Source organism: Haliotis rufescens, unplaced genomic scaffold, assembly GCF_023055435.1.
Source record: "Haliotis rufescens isolate VD_foot unplaced genomic scaffold, xgHalRufe1.0.p SCAF_1, whole genome shotgun sequence".
Classification (NCBI taxonomy): Eukaryota; Metazoa; Mollusca; class Gastropoda; order Lepetellida; family Haliotidae; genus Haliotis; species Haliotis rufescens.
In genome coordinates this window covers 46,534,317-46,555,770 of record NW_025963779.1, presented here as the reverse complement: position 1 = coordinate 46,555,770, position 21,454 = coordinate 46,534,317, and the positions used below count along the sequence as shown (strand labels likewise).

The 21,454-nt window shown below is 39.0% G+C and overlaps 1 protein-coding gene across 2 annotated transcripts in view; it reads right to left on the bottom strand.

Annotated features, from left to right (window-relative positions):
- LOC124136466 (probable ATP-dependent RNA helicase DDX49) overlaps positions 1 to 17,672 on the bottom strand; it is a 144,718-nt gene extending 127,046 nt beyond the window's left edge. For both annotated transcript variants that reach the window (XR_006861374.2, XM_046502387.2), the window contains exon 1: positions 17,431 to 17,672. Coding sequence is in view for 1 of the 2 variants with exons in the window: in XM_046502387.2 (XP_046358343.1) it covers positions 17,431 to 17,545 (115 nt within the window). In the remaining variant the exon portion in view is untranslated. The remainder of the gene's footprint in view (positions 1 to 17,430) is intronic.
- Positions 17,673 to 21,454: the final 3,782 nt, after the last annotated feature.

Sequence of the window (21,454 nt, the reverse complement as noted above, 5' to 3'; positions counted from 1 at the left end):
AATCCATCAACAGTTTCCATCTTTTCAAATGCTTCACCGAGCGCCGGATATAAACTCATAGTGTATATTACGGTCATATAATAGTCTTTAATTGGTCTTGCTTAAATGTTTTGAGACTATACATCAATCTTATCAAATGTATATTATACGGCAAGAATATCTTAGAAAGAGAAATGCTGTCACTTTTAATAATTTGGACCCCCTCGAGGGTTGCAACAGGCGATGCTCCGATATGAATAATACTGCAACGTTGACGCTCGTGTTTCTTGAGCCATTTAATCGATAGACTTGGTAATATTTCGAAGGCATCTACCGGTGCATTTCCGAACAAGACTTCAATAATAAGCGTAGAAAGATTAGGTATTGCACTCAAGTTATCTTTAATATCTTCGAATTCAGCAATCAAATTTAAAGTAACATTTTTTAAGGCCAGACGACTATATAACATATGACCTGGGTTTTCTGGCAGGGGGGTAACTAACACACTTTTTCGTTTTGACGGGATATAAGCCGCGAGTACGATGCCACTGTTTATTATCTTATCTTAGTTAAATTATGTCCCTTACCCATCATCACATAAGGTGGGGTAATGACGATATTCAGTAGCCACTCGATGTTTGCTTCGATCAGAGTCCATTTATTATCGTCGTTGCGAGTAATATTGTAGGTAGTTTTTTTAAGGAGTCTACTAACGTCGACATCGCTTTAATCTTCTAGATTACCTGTGAATGTGACTTCTTTCCGCTTGTATACATTATCGTGTAAGTGTAAAGCGTATAACTTACCATTGTAACCGGGTTTATCAAATCCTTCTGTGTCTCCGAGATCGGAAAGCGCAATTGTATTACATTGTCTTAGTGTTCCAGGGCCTGATGCATCAACCATTATTTATAATATGGAGTGTTACACTTAAGTATCCTATATGTACAGGTTGATGTTTTACATCTAATACAGAAATTTTGAGGTCTGAAATAATACCACACTTCAATTTTTTATATTGTAATGACAAGAAAGATTCCGTTCTACCGCTATTGTATTTTTCATTTTTCACTGGAACACTTCTGAGCAGAGTTGAGGGATTTTCGAGTTGAATATTATCCGTCGTGCTTATTTGATCAAGATGGATGCACAACTCTTTATAGGGAACTAAATCGGGTAATTTAACATAAGGATGTGTGTCAATTAAGCGATTAAATTCCTCTCTACCTGGTTGGGGCAATACAATTATAGTTTCTTCATGGTCGAATTTCACTGTCCCAGTCGCCTCATTTTGTGTGAGACTAATTCTATTAGGCTTAAAAATTTCATCATTGAGTGAGCTTACGCTGTAATACCCATCAGGTATAGTAATGGATTTGGCAGTACCAAGTAGGGATAATATCATTATCCTATTATTACCTCTTGCAGCATTTATATTGGTCCACCTCGGGTAATACGTTACATCGCATAGAGCGACTTCGAGTTGTCCATCCGAGTTATCGATAGTACGAAGCAGTTGAATAGACTGGCCATTTGTTATTCCCGGGAGTGTAACATACATATCAAATATACAATGATACTATATCATAACTTAAATATGGAATCAACCATTATATAATATGGAGTGTTACACTTAAGTATCCTATATGTACAGGTTGGTGTTTTACATCTAATATAGAAATTTTGAGGTCTGAAATAATACCACGCTTCAATTTTTTATATTGTAATGGTGAGAAAGATTCCGTTCTACCGCTATTATATTTTTCATTTTTCACTGGAACACATCTGAGCAAAGTTGAAGGACTTTCTAGTTGAATATTATCCGTCATGCTTATTTGATCAAGATGGATGAACAACTCTTTATAGGGAACTAAATTGGGTAATTTAGATCCCTCATTTGATGAATCGATTATTATTATATCATCGATTGCAAAACCAATTGTAATTCTAAAGTAGTTCCCGTAAGGAACTACACCATTTTCTCCAGGGTATAATTTCAGTCTCCCAGTCGCCTCATTTTGTGTGAGACTAGCTCCCATAGGCTTAAAAAATTCATCATTGAGTGAGGATACGCTGTAATACCCATCAGGTATAGTAATAATTCTATCTTTGTCATGTATTATTAATAACTTATTATTATCTTTCGCAGCACTTATATTTGTCCACAGTGGGTAATACGTTACATCGCTTAGAGCTACTTCGAGTTGTCCATCCGAGTTATCAAGAGTATGAAGCAGTTCAATAGACTGACCATTTGTTATTCCAGGGAGTGTAACATACATATTAAATATACAATGATACTATATCATAACTTAAATATGAAATCGACTCACATTACTAATCAATTGATTATAGTAACTGCCTCCGGTGCTGAGTTTACCGTTAAATTCCACGATATCTTTGAAAAATACAGTTTCACGGCAACTAACGATAAAATGGTGGAAGATTGGTTTAACCGTCCGATGCAATTTTGGCAGAATCAGTTAAACTTTGCCGTATGGTGTGCCACAACTGGATGTGGTGTATCTGTTAATGCCCCAGGATTTAAACTATATAAGTCTGTTATATTATTTCACGTGTACTATCAGATTAGACGTATACTTAAAGAAATTAGTGCTCCATTACCGCTGGATCAAGCATGGAATCACGCAAATAATCATTATAATAAGAGGGCCTTCGAACGTATTTGTAATGAATTTAATGTTTCTACGAGTAAAGATTGGCGCATTAAAGGACCTAGCCATGGTCTAGGTATTCCGTACAATGGACAAAGAATTCTAAAGATAAAAGCGATTATTTAATTAAAGAGGGTGTGATCCCTTCAGGCTTTGCTCTCTCGAGTAAACAGTTTAGAGCAGATCGTATGAACTTTGAGAGTGGCATTCCTTATATTATAACAAAGTTTGTGCATCCAAACGATACAACAGATGCTTGGAATGAATTTCTTAATGATAAAACGGAAAATAATTTTACTAACCCAGGATTTGAAAGAGTTAATGAATTGATAAGAACTTTTGTATGGGCAATTCTCGGAGCACAATCGCAAACACGAACGGGAATCATCGGTACTGGGACGGCGTTCGACGCGCAAAAACAGTTTGTCGCAAACGTGGAGGACGCCATTAATTCACCAGTTGACATACCATCGTCTATAAAGCGTTTTCAAGATGCATTACAGTACGCTTAATCCAAAGTGGACTTTGTTTATGCGCCGGGACTATACATGTCTCCGAGTAATATGGAACTTAAGATCGGTCAAGTGATAGGCTATAATAATAAAATTGTTATCGCTACTGATCAACAAAAACCAGGTATAAATTCAGATATTAACGTCGAATTAATAACGCAAACGATCACGGGCGAAAAGGGAATAGTCAAGCCACAAACACCACATGTTTCACAACCATCTACTAATGCACAAGTGCCACCGCATATTGAGGCTAAAAATCAACAACATATCGATCAAAAAACAGCGCTTGTAGTGGGTGGAGTCTCGGTTGGTTTACTCATGATTTGGTGGTTAAATAGTTCTTAGCAAATACGTACAACAGCCCTGCAATTGCTACGATCAACCCCCACAAGTTTTGACTAAGCCAAGTGGTGGTCTTAGCTAATAAATTCAATAGCCAGGAAACAATACTCCCTATTATACCGCGAGCTTTCCCAGTGCTGAACCTAATGCTTTTAAATGCTTTTTTATCCACTCTTTTATACCATTTTTATCGTTAGGCGGTGTACCACCACCTGTACTGTCACCTGTTAACGAGAGAGTCAAAGTCGATATAATAAATCCCAACACGGTTAAAATACTGGCAATTGTTATTCCCTGTTCTCTGAACAATGTTTTAATTTTATCGGCCAGTGTAGTGTCATCGTTGAGGACTTGAGCGATAGTTTCTCGAATACGACTGATTTGCGAACGAAGTGCCTTTCTATTACTGGAAGCTGCTTCAAGGCGGGCCAATCTTTCGTCTTCTAAGTTACGCAATCTTTCCGCTATGCGGCGTCTACTGAACTCATCGCCCGCCTGTTCAAGTTTTGTTTTCTCTTTAGCTATATGCTTGTCGATTTCGGATATCTTGGCCGTATTATTGATGAGTTCTCCCCGCATTGTTCGCATTGCCTTGTCAAGACCTCGTAATTCCCTAATACTGAACTCCGGTACCTGTAACGTGGAATTATCGTAATAGGTATCTAAGATTTCTCCGAGTCCGTTCGAGGCCACCATCGAGGCTGCTTCCAAATCATTTGTATTACCGAGTTCAGTACGCACGGTTCGAAGAACCTTAGTAGTCTTCGCGGAAAGTCGTCGGTAGTCCACAAAACCTAATTTATCACAAACAATGCCGATACCGTGTTTAGTGACTATCGTAGACAAGGCTAGGGGCTTACGAGTACGAGAATGCATAAGATCAATATCCGGAGAGTCACGCAGTCGCAATATTCCTTTACTATCTATCGTAAACTTTGAATAGTCACGGCCTATTGGGGTATCTTCTTTTAAGGCATCGTAATAATCATTGACGGTTGATTGTAAAATTTCATCGTTAAGATTCGTGCCACCAAAGTTGGTTTCATCAGTATCTTCGATTGGATTATCAAAGTCATCAAAGGTATCTAGATCTAAGTCATTATGTTCAAAATTAGTCATTTTTATATTAAACATAGGGTACATGTTTTCAATATAACAATGTCTTCGCAATACGGACGCAAGTTAAACCCACAACGTAGACTTCGAGATCCATTAGGGGTCAAAGCAATTCGTCAGTCTGTAACTATAACAAATAACCCTAGTACCATCGATCAGAATCAAACGCTTCTGGTTTGCTTTCCTAATCTCGGTGCACACGATGTGTTAGTTCCGGGAACTGTCTGACTAGCATTTACGATTAGTTTGACTTCTACAGATGTTAACAGGGAGCCCGTTCAGAACATAGGTCGTGCTATCGTTAAGAAAATCGCGATTAAAATTAGCGGTAATGAGGTTTTGAGTATCGACGATAGCGATGTATACTATTGTTACATGGATCTCTGGAGAACGGATAAAGAGCGGGGAAACTTACAGTACCAAGGTATTTGTAATAAGAACACATTGAGACTGCGCGTGGGCGCTGAAAATGGTGTTGTTACCAATGAAAAAGATAAGGCCGTTGCCGACGCATTAGGTAACCGATTCTATGTTCCCCTAGACTTTGAATTACTAGATTCCCACATGCCCTTTTATCAAGCATCCCTAGGCGATAGGTTAGAATATGAACTCCCTTTTAATGACTACGGCAGAGTAATCAGAGCTGCTGAAGATGCTAGCTATTCCATTGACAATATATCGCTGGAGTACGATATGATAACGGATCCCGAATTAGCCAGACAAATTCGTAACCAGTATACCAGAAGTTTAGCCATTTTGTACGATCGCGTGCTGCGACACCGAAAGATCACGAGGGACAAAAAAGATACGATGTGGAATATCAATCTAAACGTCCCCACGAGATCGTTGAAGGGTATTTTAATGTTGTTTGAGGACCCCTCCGATGCGTTTAAAAGAAATACCGAGAAGTTTTACAATCCCAAGATTTCAAAAGTAGAATTAACTATCGAAGGCGTTCCTAATCAACTATATAGCCAAGGAATGCTAGCGTATCACCAGTGGGATGAGATTAAAAAAAATCCTTCTATAAAACGCTCCCCGGAAGTTAACGCGGTCATGAAAGATTTGTCTCTAGGGAGTGTATCGATGGGTGAATACCTCACCACGAAGTACGCGCTATGGCTCGACATGCAAACAACGGACGATGACCAACTACACGGCAGTGGGAAGAGAATAGAAAATGCTAGCGAGGGTGCCACCATACAGATAACGAAGCTTCAGGAATCGGCTGGTAAATTAAACATATATTTGTACGTGATTATGGATGCGCAACTTAATATACAGAATGGGAGATTCGTGCAAGCAATCTATTGATAATCTTTTACCTAAAGATCCCCACTGCGCTATTATATGCGGGCAAACGGGCTGCGGAAAAACAGCTTTTATTCTAGATATTTTAGAAAGTCATTATCTGGACGTTTTCGATCATATTATTATTCTGTGCCCGACTATAAGCATTAATAAAACCTACCTACTGAGAGATTGGGTAATGAATGACGACGGGGTACACAGAGTCGATCCGGGCGATCGTTTACAAGACTGTCTCCGAGTATGTCACGAAAAATACAAAGGAGAATCAACCCTTTTCGTAATAGACAATTGCAGCGCGAGTAAAGAACTCACAAAAAAGAAAGATATGCTTTCGTATTTAGCATTCTCCGGTCGGCATACTCAACATAGCGTTTGGGTACTTACTCAAAAATACAACTCTGTCCTGAAAGATCTCAGAGAGCAAACCAAATGGGTAGCGCTGTTTCATTGCAAAGATCGAGATTCATTCGAGGAATGTTTACGCGAAAATGACGTCATTTATACCAAGCTCGAACGAGATAAAGTCAGAAAAGTGTTAGCGGCAACGAAGCACTGTAAACTCATTTTAAAAACCGATCAACCAGCTGCTTATGCAATTGTTTAGCAAAATGTAGCAAAATTATAGCAACTGCTTAGCAAAATTATAGCAAAATGTAGCAAAATGTAGCAAATTGAACATTAGCGGTTAATATTACATAAAATGTGGTTCGAAATCCTCATTCTTTCGCAACAGTTCATTATTACGGGTTGTATTGGATATGTCATATTATATTATATTAGACTTAAATATCTCCTTAGGTATTACATTATGGAATGCGACGAACTCATCGAACAAATGCTCAAAGAATCTGAGCCTGATCAACATACAGATCAACATGTAGATAAACATAGAGAAAGACTCGCCGCTTTGGTAGCCGGTGGAAAATGTTCCCAATATTTGGGAGAAAATTATACCATCCAAAAAATTGATAACATGACTGACGAAGAGATTAAAAAACTGTACGCGCGTTACGAGTCTAGACTGGGAGCTACCATGACTAAAACGATAGGGTCGTCTATATTACAACTATACACAGCCGTAGCTAGTACGTTTCTCCCCATCCCGGCAGAACATCGCATGTATTTATGCGAATCTCTAGAGAAAGACCCATTCATCGAACACGCTATAAGCTCAGTGAGCTGTGAGTTTTATCATAGATTCGGAATGTTCTTAGCTCCGTTCACCACAGCTTTAATAACGGCTAGGTATTGTCAATTTAAACATACGTGCCCACTTAATAATAATGGAGACTCAACAGGTGACACCACAACAGATTGTGAACACACAACAACAAATGAACGAGGAACAACAGATTGCGGAACCACCACATGTGAATGAGGATGCACCACATGTGAATGAGAATACACAAAAACAACCCAGAGTTACTAAGAACCCCAAAAAAATAGCTGCAGGAAGAAAGGGTGGGCTGGCGCGCAAAGCGAAATTAATAAATAATTCAAATATTAATCTGATTAAAACATGGGCACTAGTAGGAGTTGCTGGTATAGCGGCTGTATGGTTCTTTTATAAGACCGGAGAAGAGAAAACGTCACCCCCGCCGCAACAACAAGTTCAATTAGAGGTTAGTCCTCATATAATGCTATAAGAAGCATGACTACTCCAGTTACAGACGGTAAAATGTTGGTAAACGCGACGTATCATTCAGCGGTGGTCACCGGCTTGGCCATTGGCTATGCTCGTATGGCTAAAATGATTACTAAAGCCACACCTCCCAAGCTAGATTTTAATGGATTTGACAACGGAATGATGGTTCTGGATATTGGATTAGCAATGGCAACGAAGGATATGCTCATCAAACAAGGACTTATCCCGGAAGACATAATGAAGTAATTAATTAAACATTTGAATATTTTATATTATTAAACATATGGCAACAATTGCGATGATGGTCGGTGGAGCTGTTGTTAATGCTCTAGCTTTTTCGGGGAGTAATTATTTATTTTCCAGTATGAGGGAATCAAACGCTAAAGAAGTTGAAGAGGAGCGTAAACGACATAACGAAGCTTTAGAACAATACCAAGCAGCCCAGTTACAATATACACAGCAGAGAATGAAGAGATTAGACTTTATTCATGAAAAACTGATTAAGGAAGGACATTCAATTCAAACGTTTAAGGATGTCGAATCTGCCATGCACGAATACTTCCTCGTTTTTGGGAAAAAACTAGACCCAATACCGAGACCAACAATGAGTCAGTTTTATACACCGTCAGAGGAACAAAAGAACCGAGAGGTCACATTTGTTATTATTGGATTGACTTCTCTATTGATTTTCAGCTATACCATGAATACGCAGTGACAGCTGTGGCTATGCATAAACCATGATCTATAAATAGCCTAATCAATATCTCGCCTAGTGTAGATGTGATTTGCATTTAGACAAATGATATGATAGATGTATATACCATGAATAACTGCAAGTTTACACTCATGGGCAAGACGACTCTATGTAATCGACGCTGTGTTGATGAAATTTATTGCGGCATACACAACTATTACATCAGGCACGGACACATAAACTATAAGTGTTCTGAATGCGGGATAGGGGTCAAAGGTCGTTATTGTTTATGCAAGAAACACGGTGCTGATAGGGTCAGGAACCAGATTATTTATGCTAGGAAGAGAGATTACATCAATGAGAGGAATAGGTTGGGGAGAATACGTATTTAGATATATGAAAACAACCAATTAGACATTTGTCTCATTTTGCATATACCATTCAACCACAATGGTTTTTGTCAGAGAATTAAAAGCTATGGCAAAGCAAAGTGGACTGCGTGGATATTCTCGTATGAGAAAAGCCGAATTGATTACCTTACTCGGTTTGGAATACAACAAACCCCAGACTGTTAGAGAACTCAAAGTTCGAGCGAGAAACAGTGGGCTAAGAGGTTATTCTCGAATGAGAAGAGCTGAATTGATCGCTTTACTAGATAATAATGATGTTGATATTGATAATGATGTTGAGAATAAACAACAAGAATTAATATTTGTACCCACATCCGCCGGCGTTGGTAAATATCTAAGAGGTTGGAAGATGGATATTAATTCCAACATGGATGTTAACGATACTAAGCCCATCATATCGAGTAAAATTAACGAGGAATTAGATGATTTACATAGTATAAAATACCAGCTGACGATTAAAATGACATTGATTAAAAGTAACACAGACGATAGCACCGAATATACCGAACCATATTTCCGAAGCAATCAAGAAGTTATAACCGAATCCGATACTATAAACTCATCATTAGATACATCAATTCAGAGGATACAGGAAACTTTAGAACGCTGGACTAATAGAGGTTCTGGTTGGGCTGTGGATAAAATCGATAGTTTATATTTAGATATAGCAAATTATATGCCCTTCAAAGGTGGATCTTATATAGATTTACCCCCGTATTATAAGAAGAAAAAAGCCATAATTAATGTAAAAAATAAATCCGATGACTGTTTAAGAATGATGATAAGATCTGCATTGTTCCCCGTAGACAAGCATCCGAATAGACCTTCTAGCTATCCCCAAAACGATGGACTCAACTTCGATGGTATAGACGAACCTACACCAATATCGCAAATTGATAAGGTGGAAAAGCAAAATAATTTAGCTATAAATGTTTTCGGACATTCTAAAGGAATTGTTGTACACAGGATAAGCTCCGCTCCGGAAAATATCCCCAGAATCAATTCATTTCTGATCGAAAAAGATGGAAAATATCATTATACGTGGATAAAGAGTTTAAACAGGCTGCTATACGATCAAACTAAATATAAGGGAAAGAAATATTTCTGCGAAAGATGCCTACATGGGTACAGCAGACAAGATCTATAAGAAGCGCATAAAGAAGACTGTAGAGGTGTTGGACAGACCGCTATCAGGATCGATATGCCTAAAGAGGGAAAAAATATATTAAAATTTGAACATTATTGTAATCAAATGCCAGTACCGTACGTAATTTACGCCGACTTCGAAGCGCTTATCAAACCCATAGAAAATACCATCCATAGCAATACTGATAGTAGTTTTACCTACAAAACTCGAGAAAATATTCCTTGTGGGTTTGGGTATATAGTTGTAAGGTATGATGGGAAAACAAACCCGCCCGTGATTTACAGAGGTCCCGATGCAGCGGGAAAGTTCCTAGAATATCTACAAAATGAAGAGAGAATAATCAGGGAAAGATTATCGTGTAAGAAATCCATGCGTATGACGAGGGATGATTGGAGGGCCCATAAGAAATCAACGAGTTGTCATGTTTGTAATAAACCCCTGGATGGGGATTCCGTAAGAGATCATTGTCACGTCACGGGTAATTATCGGGGAGCCGCTCATAACGAGTGTAACTTGAAACTAAAAATGAATTCTCAAACAATACCCATCCCCGTTGTGTTTCATAACCTTAGGGGATACGATTCACATCTCATTATGCAAGCTATCTCAAAGACCGACGGCAGTTTAACGTGCATTCCTAACAATATGGAAAAATACATATCGTTCTCGTTGACTAAACCTATACATTATAGGGACAAGGATGGGAAATCTAGAATAAAGCAAAGTAATGGGCTTAGATTCATAGACTCCGTACAGTTTCTGTTATCTTCCCTGGACAATTTAGCTAATGCGAACAATCTCGATGACTTTGTGATAACAAATCAATATACCGATAAGATAACTCGTCATTTGTTGCTGAGAAAAGGTGTATATCCTTACGAATATATGGATGATTGGTCTAGATTCGAAGAAACTGAATTACCACCCCTTGAATCAGTCTATAGTAACTTAACAGAATCTAGAATAACAGATGCCGATTATGAACACGCTCTGACAGTCTGGGATAAATTAGGTTGTAAGAATTTAGGCGATTATCACGATCTGTACTTACAAACCGATGTACTGTTACTCGCCGATATATTCGAGATATTTAGAAAGACATGTTTAAAACAATACGGCTTGGACCCGGCATGGTACTATTCCAGTCCCGGACTATCGTGGGATGCATTGTTGAAGAAGACCGGCGTAGAACTAAAACTACTCACAGATTACGATATGCACTTGTTTATTGAGAAAGGATTAAGGGGTGGTATATCGATGGCAGCGAAAAGGTATTCTAAGGCTAATAATAAATTAGTGGAAGGATACGATCCAAGTAAACCCGACACTCACATATTATATCTCGACGCTAACAATTTGTACGGATGGGCTATGAGTCAACCTTTACCCACGGGTGGTTTTGAATGGGTCAATGTGAATGATATCCATAATAATGATGCGAATAAAGGGTACATACTAGAAGTTGACTTGGAATATCCAAGTTCGTTACATAAAGACCATAACAGTTATCCGCTAGCTCCCGAAAGATTAATGGTTAATTAAGATTGGATGTCGGAATATCAACGCTCCTTGTTGGGTAATAGTAGGTTAGCTAACGTAGAAAAACTCGTACCAAATTTGATGGATAAGACAAAATATATAGTTCACTACAGAAATCTCCAGTTGTATCTATCGTTAGGTATGAAACTTAAGAAAATACACAGAGTTCTAAAGTTTGATCAAAGCCCTTGGATGGAGCCCTATATAAGGTTGAACACAGATTTAAGAAAGATAGCTTCCAGCGATTTCGAAAAGAATCTGTATAAGCTCATGAATAACTCGGTATTTGGTAAAACTATGGAGAATCTAAGGAAGCGTGTTGATGTTAAATTAGTCAGATCTAATGAGGAAGAAAGACTCAGGAAACTTATAGCCAGTCCGGCTTTTAACAGAAGCAAGATATTCGATAACGACTTAGCCGCGTTGCATATGCAGAAGAGTAATATAAAATTCAACAGACCGGTGTACGTCGGTATGAGTATTCTCGACTTGTCAAAACACTTAATGTATGACTTTTATTACAACGAACTTCAGAAGCAATACGGCGATAGATGCGAGGTTTTATATACCGACACAGATTCTTTGTTGATGGAAATACAAACCGAGGATGTCTATAAAGATATGGCAGAAAAAATAGATATGTACGACACGAGCGATTATCCTAAAGATAATCCACTGCACAGCGTTGTAAATAAAAAGGTATTAGGTAAGATGAAGGATGAATGTGCTGGGACCCCTATAGCGGAGTATGTAGGATTAAGACCTAAGATGTATTCTATAAAGAAGTCTGATAATGGGGAGATAAGAAAAGCTAAGGGCGTTCTGAAGTATGTTGTAAAAAAGCATATCAAACACGAACAGTATAAAGAATCATTATTCAACGGTAGAACGTTCAAACACGAGATGAACTCTTTAAGAAGTTACAATCATAGGATATATGGATTAAGAATGAACAAGACATCATTATCCCCATTAGATACAAAGAGATGGATTGATAATGATGGTGTAACTACCTATGCTTATGGTTATGGTGGTAATACCGTACCGTCGGGAACTATGAACAACTCTTCTCGTACAAATGCCCTACCCGGTCCATCTTGAAGATAATAAAGAATAGGCTCTCCTTCTTTCGTAACCAATCGACTAATGTTATACGTCTTAAGGGACCATATGGGATCGGTTGCGCGACGTAGACCTCCTTCGAGTTCACCTGCCTGGTATAAATATCTTACCCTTACTCTGTCCGGAAGTTTTCGTTCTTTGCCTCTCCTCGGTGCTGAAGATTCGGAAGTCACGGATTTCATTTTAATAGCATCGGATGGTTTCTTCCCTATTAATCTCGTTACTTCATTATCCAGCGCTGATACAACGGCTGATAATCGTGTCACCCATTCGGTTGATCTCAATCGCTCGGATTTCATTTCGATCCCATACTGATAGCCAAACAAACGTTCCGCTAATGTCCTGTTAAATCTTTCGACGATAGCTTGACTGCGGTGGGCCTCTCTTTCACCACGGACGATTTCGACATCGTGCTTTGTTAACAGTTTAGTTACCGATCCCATAAACTCACGACCGGGATCTACTTGAAATAGCTTAGGCCATTTTAGTGGTCCGCGTTTATATATGCGACTCAGTGCATTAGCTACTTCTGTTGATTCTTTCGAGGTTAATGGCTCAGCCTCTTTGTATCGACTAGCCACATCCACTACTGTTAAAGCGTATTTATACGTTTTGCGTTTTACCTTATCGTGGGGAAGAAACAAGAGGTCAGCCTGATGAACTTCATTCGTCGTAAAAATATCAAATTTCTTCCTCGGTATATAACGCGGTGCCGGTAAGTATATTTGCCACATCGCTTGTTTCTTTAACCAATCCTTGGCCACATCTTTAGATACCTTAGCCGTGGTGGCTAATTTTTTTATTGCTCCTACACCTTTCCAATATCCTCGTGGGCTATAGTAAATTTTATCCATTATTAATTAATATTGATGTTTCGTTTAATACAACTCATGACTATCGTTGAATCGCATAATCCTTTTGGCATAAAAAATGCCACCTGTAGTAGCAGTATAGGTAATAAATCTGGCTCCAGTGGAAGTGGTCCAGAATCCCTATTATCTATAAAAATTTATATCATTGGCTCCAGGTGGTGGTGAGCTGGAGTCAATTTAGCTGAATCTCATGACTATCATTGAATCGCATAATCATTTTGGCATAAAAAATTCCATCTGTAGTAGCAGTATAGGTATATAAATCTGGCTCCATTGGAAGTGGTCCAGAACCCCTATTACCTATACTACTTGCGATATGTCTTCTTACCAACGTAGACTTATAGCCATGTTCCGGTGTAATAATTTCAGACTTGCTGTTGCGTCACAACAACATCCCATATAATGAACGTGTCTGTTTTTCGAAGGGACATAACCATGTTGAAGATGAGTTCCATGTTCTTATGATTTGTGACCAGTATTCGAGAGCAGGAAGAAACTCTTTTCCCAAGCGTCTCATTACCCCTCCCTCTATTGAGTATTTTATAAGACTTATGTCAGCGGAAAACGAACAAATTATAAAAAGCTTAGGTAAATTTCTCTTCCAAGTCATGAACATTCAAACGAAAACACAGTGTTGAACAGTAAATCATTATTAAATCTACTCAGCATGCAAATATATATATATACAGTATATTTCCATTGTATTATGGGCCGGTGGCCTGAAGTACCGAATAAATTTTTCTGTCCGTCTGTCTGTATAATCAGATTGGTTCGAGATTGCAGACTAACGGAAAATCAACCAACTTCTTCCTTACATTCTTACTATATCAACAAGAGTTTGCCACTAATGTGGCTATATCCCCCGCCCGTTTCAGAATTTATGACATAATAAAATCTAAACAAACACTAACCTTTTTTAACCGAGGTGGAACTTGTCATAGAAATTGTAAAAAAAAGAAGAGTTTGGAACCTAAGTCCATCTTGTTGCCATGGAAACGTAAAAAATTAAAATTTCTAAAATTTCTAAATTGCAAAAGGCACCAGTTCAGCATGTACTTGACAGACCTGCAAAGTTTCATGAAACAAGAGTCATCAGAAAGATGACATATCCCCCCGGCAGCTGTCTGTAAATTAACCACAAGTAAATGTGCAATTCTGTATGTAATGAGTCAAGAGTTGAATGTTCTTGAAGAAGCATACATTGTTTACCCACAAAAGATCCACCATGGTCGCATCCATATGAAATGGAAAGTACAATAAGTGTGTTTCTGTGGGTTTTTTTTATGCAAACAAATGACAAATTACAAGAAACAAATACTAAACAAGTGTATAGTCAACGAAGTCATCTATATCCCCCGCCTATTTTAACATGTTATGGCCCAAACCAGGTAACTGACCCTACATTTCTCATAGCCCATGTCAATATAGCTGCAATGGAAATTTGAAATAAACATTTCTAAAACTCCTTTATATCAAATGGCACCAGTTAAGTATGTGCTTTATATAAAGACATGCAATGTTTGGCAAGGAAATATTTAACAGTTTATTTGTTTAAATATACTCCATAAGTGAACCCACCCTATATTAAAACTTAAATCCAACTTGTTGTTTATGGAAACGTAAAAAATAAAAAAATGTAAAATTCCTAAATAGCAAAAGGCACCAGTTCAGTATGTGCCTGGTAGACATGCAAAGTTTTGTAAGAAAGTATTTAACAGTTCTTGAGTTACGCTCTGGAAACGAACACCACCCTAAAAGAACCTAAGTCCAACTTGTTGCCATGTAAACGTAAAAATTAAAAATTTCTAAAATTCCTAATTAGTAGAAGGCACCAGTTCAGCATGTGTCTCATAGACATGCAAAGTTTTGTAAGAAAGTTTTGAATGGGTTTTGAGTTATGCTCCGGAAACGAACTCTACCCTATAGAACCTAAGTCCAACTTGTTGACATGTAAACGTAAAAAATAAAAACTTTTTAAATTCCCAAATAGCAAAAGGCACCAGTTCAGTATGTGCCTGGTAGACATGCAAAGTTTTGTAAGAAAGTATTTAACGGTTTTTGAGTTACGCTCCAGAAATAAACACCACTCTTACAGAACCTAAGTCCAACTTGTTGCTGTGGAAACGTAAAAAATAAAAATTTCTCAAATTCCTAAATAGCAAAAGGCACAACTTCAGTATGTGACTGATAGATTTGCAAAGTTTTGATCAAATACACTGAATTGTTTTCGAGTTCTGCCTCGGAAAAGGAAATGATTACGGACGGACGGACAGACAGACTGGCTGATCGCTATATCCCCACGCATTATATGCCGGGGGGAATAAAAATATTGAACGGTTTCTGAGTTATGCTCCGGAAACGAAACGTGACGGACGGACCGACTGAGCCCGTTTCTATATCCCCCGCCAACTTAGTTGGGCTGGGGGATAACATGATAGTTTTAATGAAATAGAAATTCAAATTGACAAACAAAGAAAGTAATTTAGCAGGGGTAAGTGTATTCGGCGTCACGACAGTCATCACTTGTTTGTAAACATAATGGTCTTTCGGTTGCGAGTTCAACTCCAAGCATGGTTGGGGCCACCTATCACAGTGGGGAGTTTTGACTGGTGGTAGCGATAGTATAGAGACCTCCGCGAACGGGCTATTGCTGCGAGGAGCTTGGTCTGGGCTGGTAAAATGATGGCTACCAAGTAAATGACTGAAGTCAACACGTGCGTCTTGTTGTCGCTGTATCTAGTGTTTGGATAACACGTGATATTGAAACACTGTATAGAACTAGAAGCCAGGTATTTAATCGTGTTGAACAATAAGTTGCAAAAGCAGTGTGAAGGGAGAAAGATTCAGTAAGCATTACATGCTTGACCTGAATATATCCCTGGAACTTTTCTCCCTGGCTGCCTGAATAACATACAATACATAGGTAGGCAAAGGCAAAGGTAGTGCACAATAGAGATATTCAGGTAAGAGAGATAATCACTCACTCTCCAAACCTGTAGCAGCTTACAGCTTGAATAAGATATGTTGTACAGCATTGCAAGGTCAGTGCATTTTTATACTATGCCTATAGCTAAATATATGCACAAAAGTTTATTCTTACAAAACATAGACTGGTTAACTTTCGCGACGGGGAAGAGTGAGTGAGTGAGTGAACATGGTTTTACGCCGCTTCTAGCAATATTCCAGCAATATCACGGCGGGGGACACCAGAAATGGGCTTCACACATTGTACCCATGTCGGGAATCGAACCCGGGTCTTCGGCGTGACAAGCGAACGCTTTAACCACTAGGCTACCAAACCGCGTCAGGGAAGAATAACTATCAGTGCTAATTACTGTAAAGTGTTGGCTTCTTTTGCTAATCACCTATAAGCCTTTTGTTATCCTATTACTTTTGTTGTTCTTACATGTACATATAGGCTCTCTGCCTCATAGCATACATTCACCTGATGAAGGTTTGTTTGTTTGTTGTTTTACGCCGCACTCACCAATATTCCAGCTATCGGTATATGACTGGGTCTGTAAATAATCGTGTCTGGACCAGACAATCCAGTGATTGATATCATGAGCATTGATCAATGCAACTGGGATCGATGACATGCATCTACCAATTAAGTCAGCGAGCCTGACCACCCAATCCTGTTGGTCGCCTCTTACGACAAGCATAGTTGCCTTTTACGGCAATCATGGGTTGCTGAAGACCTATTCAACCCCGGATCTTCACGGGTCAACTTGATAAAGGAGTAAGATATACTCCGAAAAGTTGCGTTCCTCATAATAAAGAAGTTGACATTCATGGAGTGTGGTCATACAAGCCTAGCTGTTAATATAATTAATAAATATGTTGTCTTCCGGATTTCCATATTTGATGAAAAGTGTGACCTCCGACCTCGCACGTGTTGTTATAGGCTTTATTAGGGTTGAGCGTCCCTCCCGTGGTTCTCAGCTGGTGTTATCATAGGAGGACCACTGTTAGGTAGTTTGCGATATTTGTTACAACTTCATCTTACTGGCAAACCAGTCTTAGACAATTTGTGGGTGAACCAAAACGATCAGTAACTTACCCACAAGAATCGGTGGTATGCAGTTGAGTTGAATTTCAGTTGGTCTATTGAGACCCATAGCAGCACATTGTCTAGCAAGCCAGTCGTTTAAACCGAGTTCCAGAAAGGTAGTCATGTTTTTTACTACAAATTATGCCAATTTTATACATATGACAACAAAGTACCAGCTATAACGCGTTCAGGTCAAACCGCACACCATGTTGTTTGTCACACTCTGTCGACTGAGTGTGAGGCAAAACTGATCAGCTCAAAACGGAATGGCGCTATCTAAATCGGCTCGTGTGAAAACGGCGCCATATGTGTTTGGTTGAAACGGCACCAGATAGCGATTAGGTACTCGTGAGTGAGTACGGGTTATCCAACATTTGCATGGTAGATAATGGTGGTAAAATTTCTTAAAACTTTTCATTTGAGGTAGATTACATACGTCTTATGTTGAAAAAGCACTGGACAATCCGTATACCAAGCCCGCCGTGATATTGCTGGAATATTGCCAAAAGGGGCGTAAAACCAAATACTTATTCACCTCAAAAAGCCTGTTACAATACGTGCAACATGTGGGCGGGCATTATCCTGCTGCGACGTGGCCTTACGTCACTGCATTTGTACAAAAAATGGAACATGATCTTGAACGATGTCGTCCCGGCAGCGTACGCCATTCAAATTGCCATAACAATGATGAGTTGTGTTCTCCCATGAGTTGTGATGCAACCCCGTACCATTACACTTAACCTCCCAAACTGACGACGTTGAGTAACGCAAGCGTAGCTAAAACGTTCTCCTGGGCGCCTGTAGACCCTGTAAACTTTCCTCGTCTTGTCATGTTAACCTCAGATGCTGTCTATACCAAGTTAGGCGTGCCTAACGGTGACGTGTAAGTAAAATTTGGCGTGTCGCTGGACGTCGGGTCGGATGTTGTACTCCTTCAACCGTCTGCATACGGTTCTGCCACTAAATGGCCTCAACCCAGCAGTATAATATCGATATCGTAGATGAGCCAACCGAATGTGGTTATCTTGTTGACGTGACGTCATACGCGGACGACCGGCACATGGCAGGTCTTGAGTGTTGCCCCGCTGTAGATACGTCTCCTGTAGATACGTACCTGTAGATTTTAGGAACTACTGCCTGGTATCTGGTACCAACATCCCCTTCTTCTATAGGTTCTTCTGAGCAGATTTTTTTCTCATTAACACTCCCTAACGGACGTGGAAGTATTCACTCTTGCTATCGCCACATTTTCCAAAGCTTTCTTCAAAGTGCTTTCATGTTTCGGTTGTGCATGGAGTTGGATTGACAGAAACCCTCGACTGAAACATCCGACAGAAGCTATCTATAGGCCCTTGGAAATCAACGGCCTGGTCGCTATTCCATGCTTCCACGGGTTGAAATGTCACTTCAGTCACTTCATTCTCTACTGGGAGACCCGTGAAGATTCCGGGGTAGAATAGGTCTTCAGCAACCCATGCCTGCCGTAAAAGATGACTATGCTTGTCGTAAAAGGCGATTAACGTGATCGGGTGGTCAGGCTCGCTGACTTGGTTGATGCATGTCATCGATCCCAATTGCGTGGATCGATGCTCATGATATTAATCACTGGATTGTCTGGTCCAGACTCGATTATTTACAGACCGCGGTCATATAGCTGGAATATTGCTGAGTGCGGCGTAAAACAACAAACCAACCAACCAACCAACTCTACTGGGAAAGGGAAGACAACTGCTTGGGATACGTTTAATGAATTTCCTGAGCTCACCCACGCTTTCCCTTAACTAGCAGACCGGCATATATCTCAAACAACACAATGCAGCTTCTACCGAATCCTCCAGGCGTGGATATACGTGGATACCCAAGTAGACAACACTTGGTCAGGCACAACAACAGTGTTATGGACTTATACGCTGCAGCTGTATAAAGTGTACACTACACTTGTAGAACCTATACACTACACCTGTAAGAAATCTTGCACATCCTGTGTTAATGTTACAAAATTGCCTTAGTGCAAGTGTTCCTAATGACCGAATTATACAACTGTAAACACATCCATTGAACTGATATTCCTGGTCATACTTGATAGAAGGAAGTTGATTTTATAGTTTCGGGTCCATGACAATAATGTCAATATTACTTACACATACGTTCCAGATTATCACATGATTGTGGGTACTTGAAAGCAAAGTTATGTGCAACATTTCTTGTGATATATATCTTAGGTGATCCAACATAACGGATACAGTTCCCATTCAAGTTATTAATCAAAGATGTCCTTATTGAATCGTTCTCTAAAACGATGCATTTGTAAAATGATCATGAAGATATTAATAAACAATACATATACAATCGTACATTGTCATTTAAAAATGTGTTTTGTTCATCAAACTAAATCTTGTCAAATTACCCAAAGCCGAAAGATAACATAAAATATCGATATCAGCTGTAGAAAGGGGCAGTTTCTGAAAATTAGTTCATTTTGGCGGCCATCTTGGATTTTCGTTACCACAAGGGGGTGTTGCATACTAGATTTTAATTACACATACCATTGTTGCAATTAATCCTGAACACATTACCATGATGATTTGTATAAACTGACCAGATAGTTATGATATATTGAGTATAGATTGATATCATTAAAGATTTCAGTCATGTTGGTGACCATCTTGGACAAGGGTTCGCTCCTGAGCTGGATACATAATCAGAAATGTTCGGAATGGTTCAATGACTAAGTTTGTTTGGTGTTTTTTAAACCAAGGTGCACATTTGTCGCCATTACCGACACACTATAAAGACTGACAACAGTCAGTGAAGTCGTTGCGAGATACGAGATATCAACCCCTGGGAACGGTAACTCATCAGTGAGACCCATTTGTGCCACTCAGACTGTGTATTGAGTCTATGCAGCGGAACGGTTCGGAAAACACCGCCAATCACACTGTGACCAGTGGCCGAGTTTCGAGTTTCGGGCACTACCCCAGCAACATTTTACTGATTTTACGCATTGACTGTAACATATGGAGCCGCGTTGATTTTTTACTATTTTGTTAATATTTTATTGATGGCTTTTTAATGTCTTTTTCTGTCTCAGGCTATATTACTTGGATATGAAAAAATAATCAGATTAGCTACAGTACTTATATAACTACTAACTTCACAATAGCCACTTTCACCTTGATGACTTATGCAACAACAACACCGGCGTCTTGCTTTGTCTGCCTCTTCTATCTTCTAATCAACTATTTTTCTGTTGAGCTAATTTGCTGAAGCAGTTGGTCATATTTTCATTTGAAGCAGCTCAGTTGTGTTCCATATCGTTTTGTGCACTAACGGATGGTTAGTTTTGTGTTTTCTTGGAACCAAGTATTTGTGCTCAGGATTTCTATAATAAGGTAAGTTTGTGTTTGGTTCATGTTTATGCATCTTGTAGATGTGTCTACGTATTTAGTTTTATGAACTAGATGCATTCAGGTAATTGTATATATATTTCGAAGTTAACTTGCAAACAAGTTTAAATTATAAACAGGTATTTCATCATGTATGTAGTGTATGTGCCTTGGCCATCGAATGAAGGAATAGCTGTCAACTCACACCCCAGTTCTGTTTTGGTGTCCTCAGAGGAGCCTTGCCCGCTACTCCACACATTACTGGTATACATGTACTACACGAAACACACACACACTTGATATATATATTATCGGGGGTTCGACTCGACCTTATTGCCGTCTGATCCAGCCATCTGTCAACAACAGAAAGTAAACGTACTATATCGTGTATATTGATAAATTGCATAAATGGAGATATGGCAAACGTTTCTGTTTCTTGCTTCTGCTAAGATGTATTTTTCAACATGTTTGAGTTCGGCTTATCAGGGTAAGTTCTAACTTCTGACTACGAGGAATTCGACACATACGGTTTAAATTAGTGGCAGATATGATAAGTAGCCAAACACGATGTTACTGTATAAATATAAGCCATTTCCTCTCCTTAATAAATCTCACCTCGAAATATATACACATGTATATATATTTAT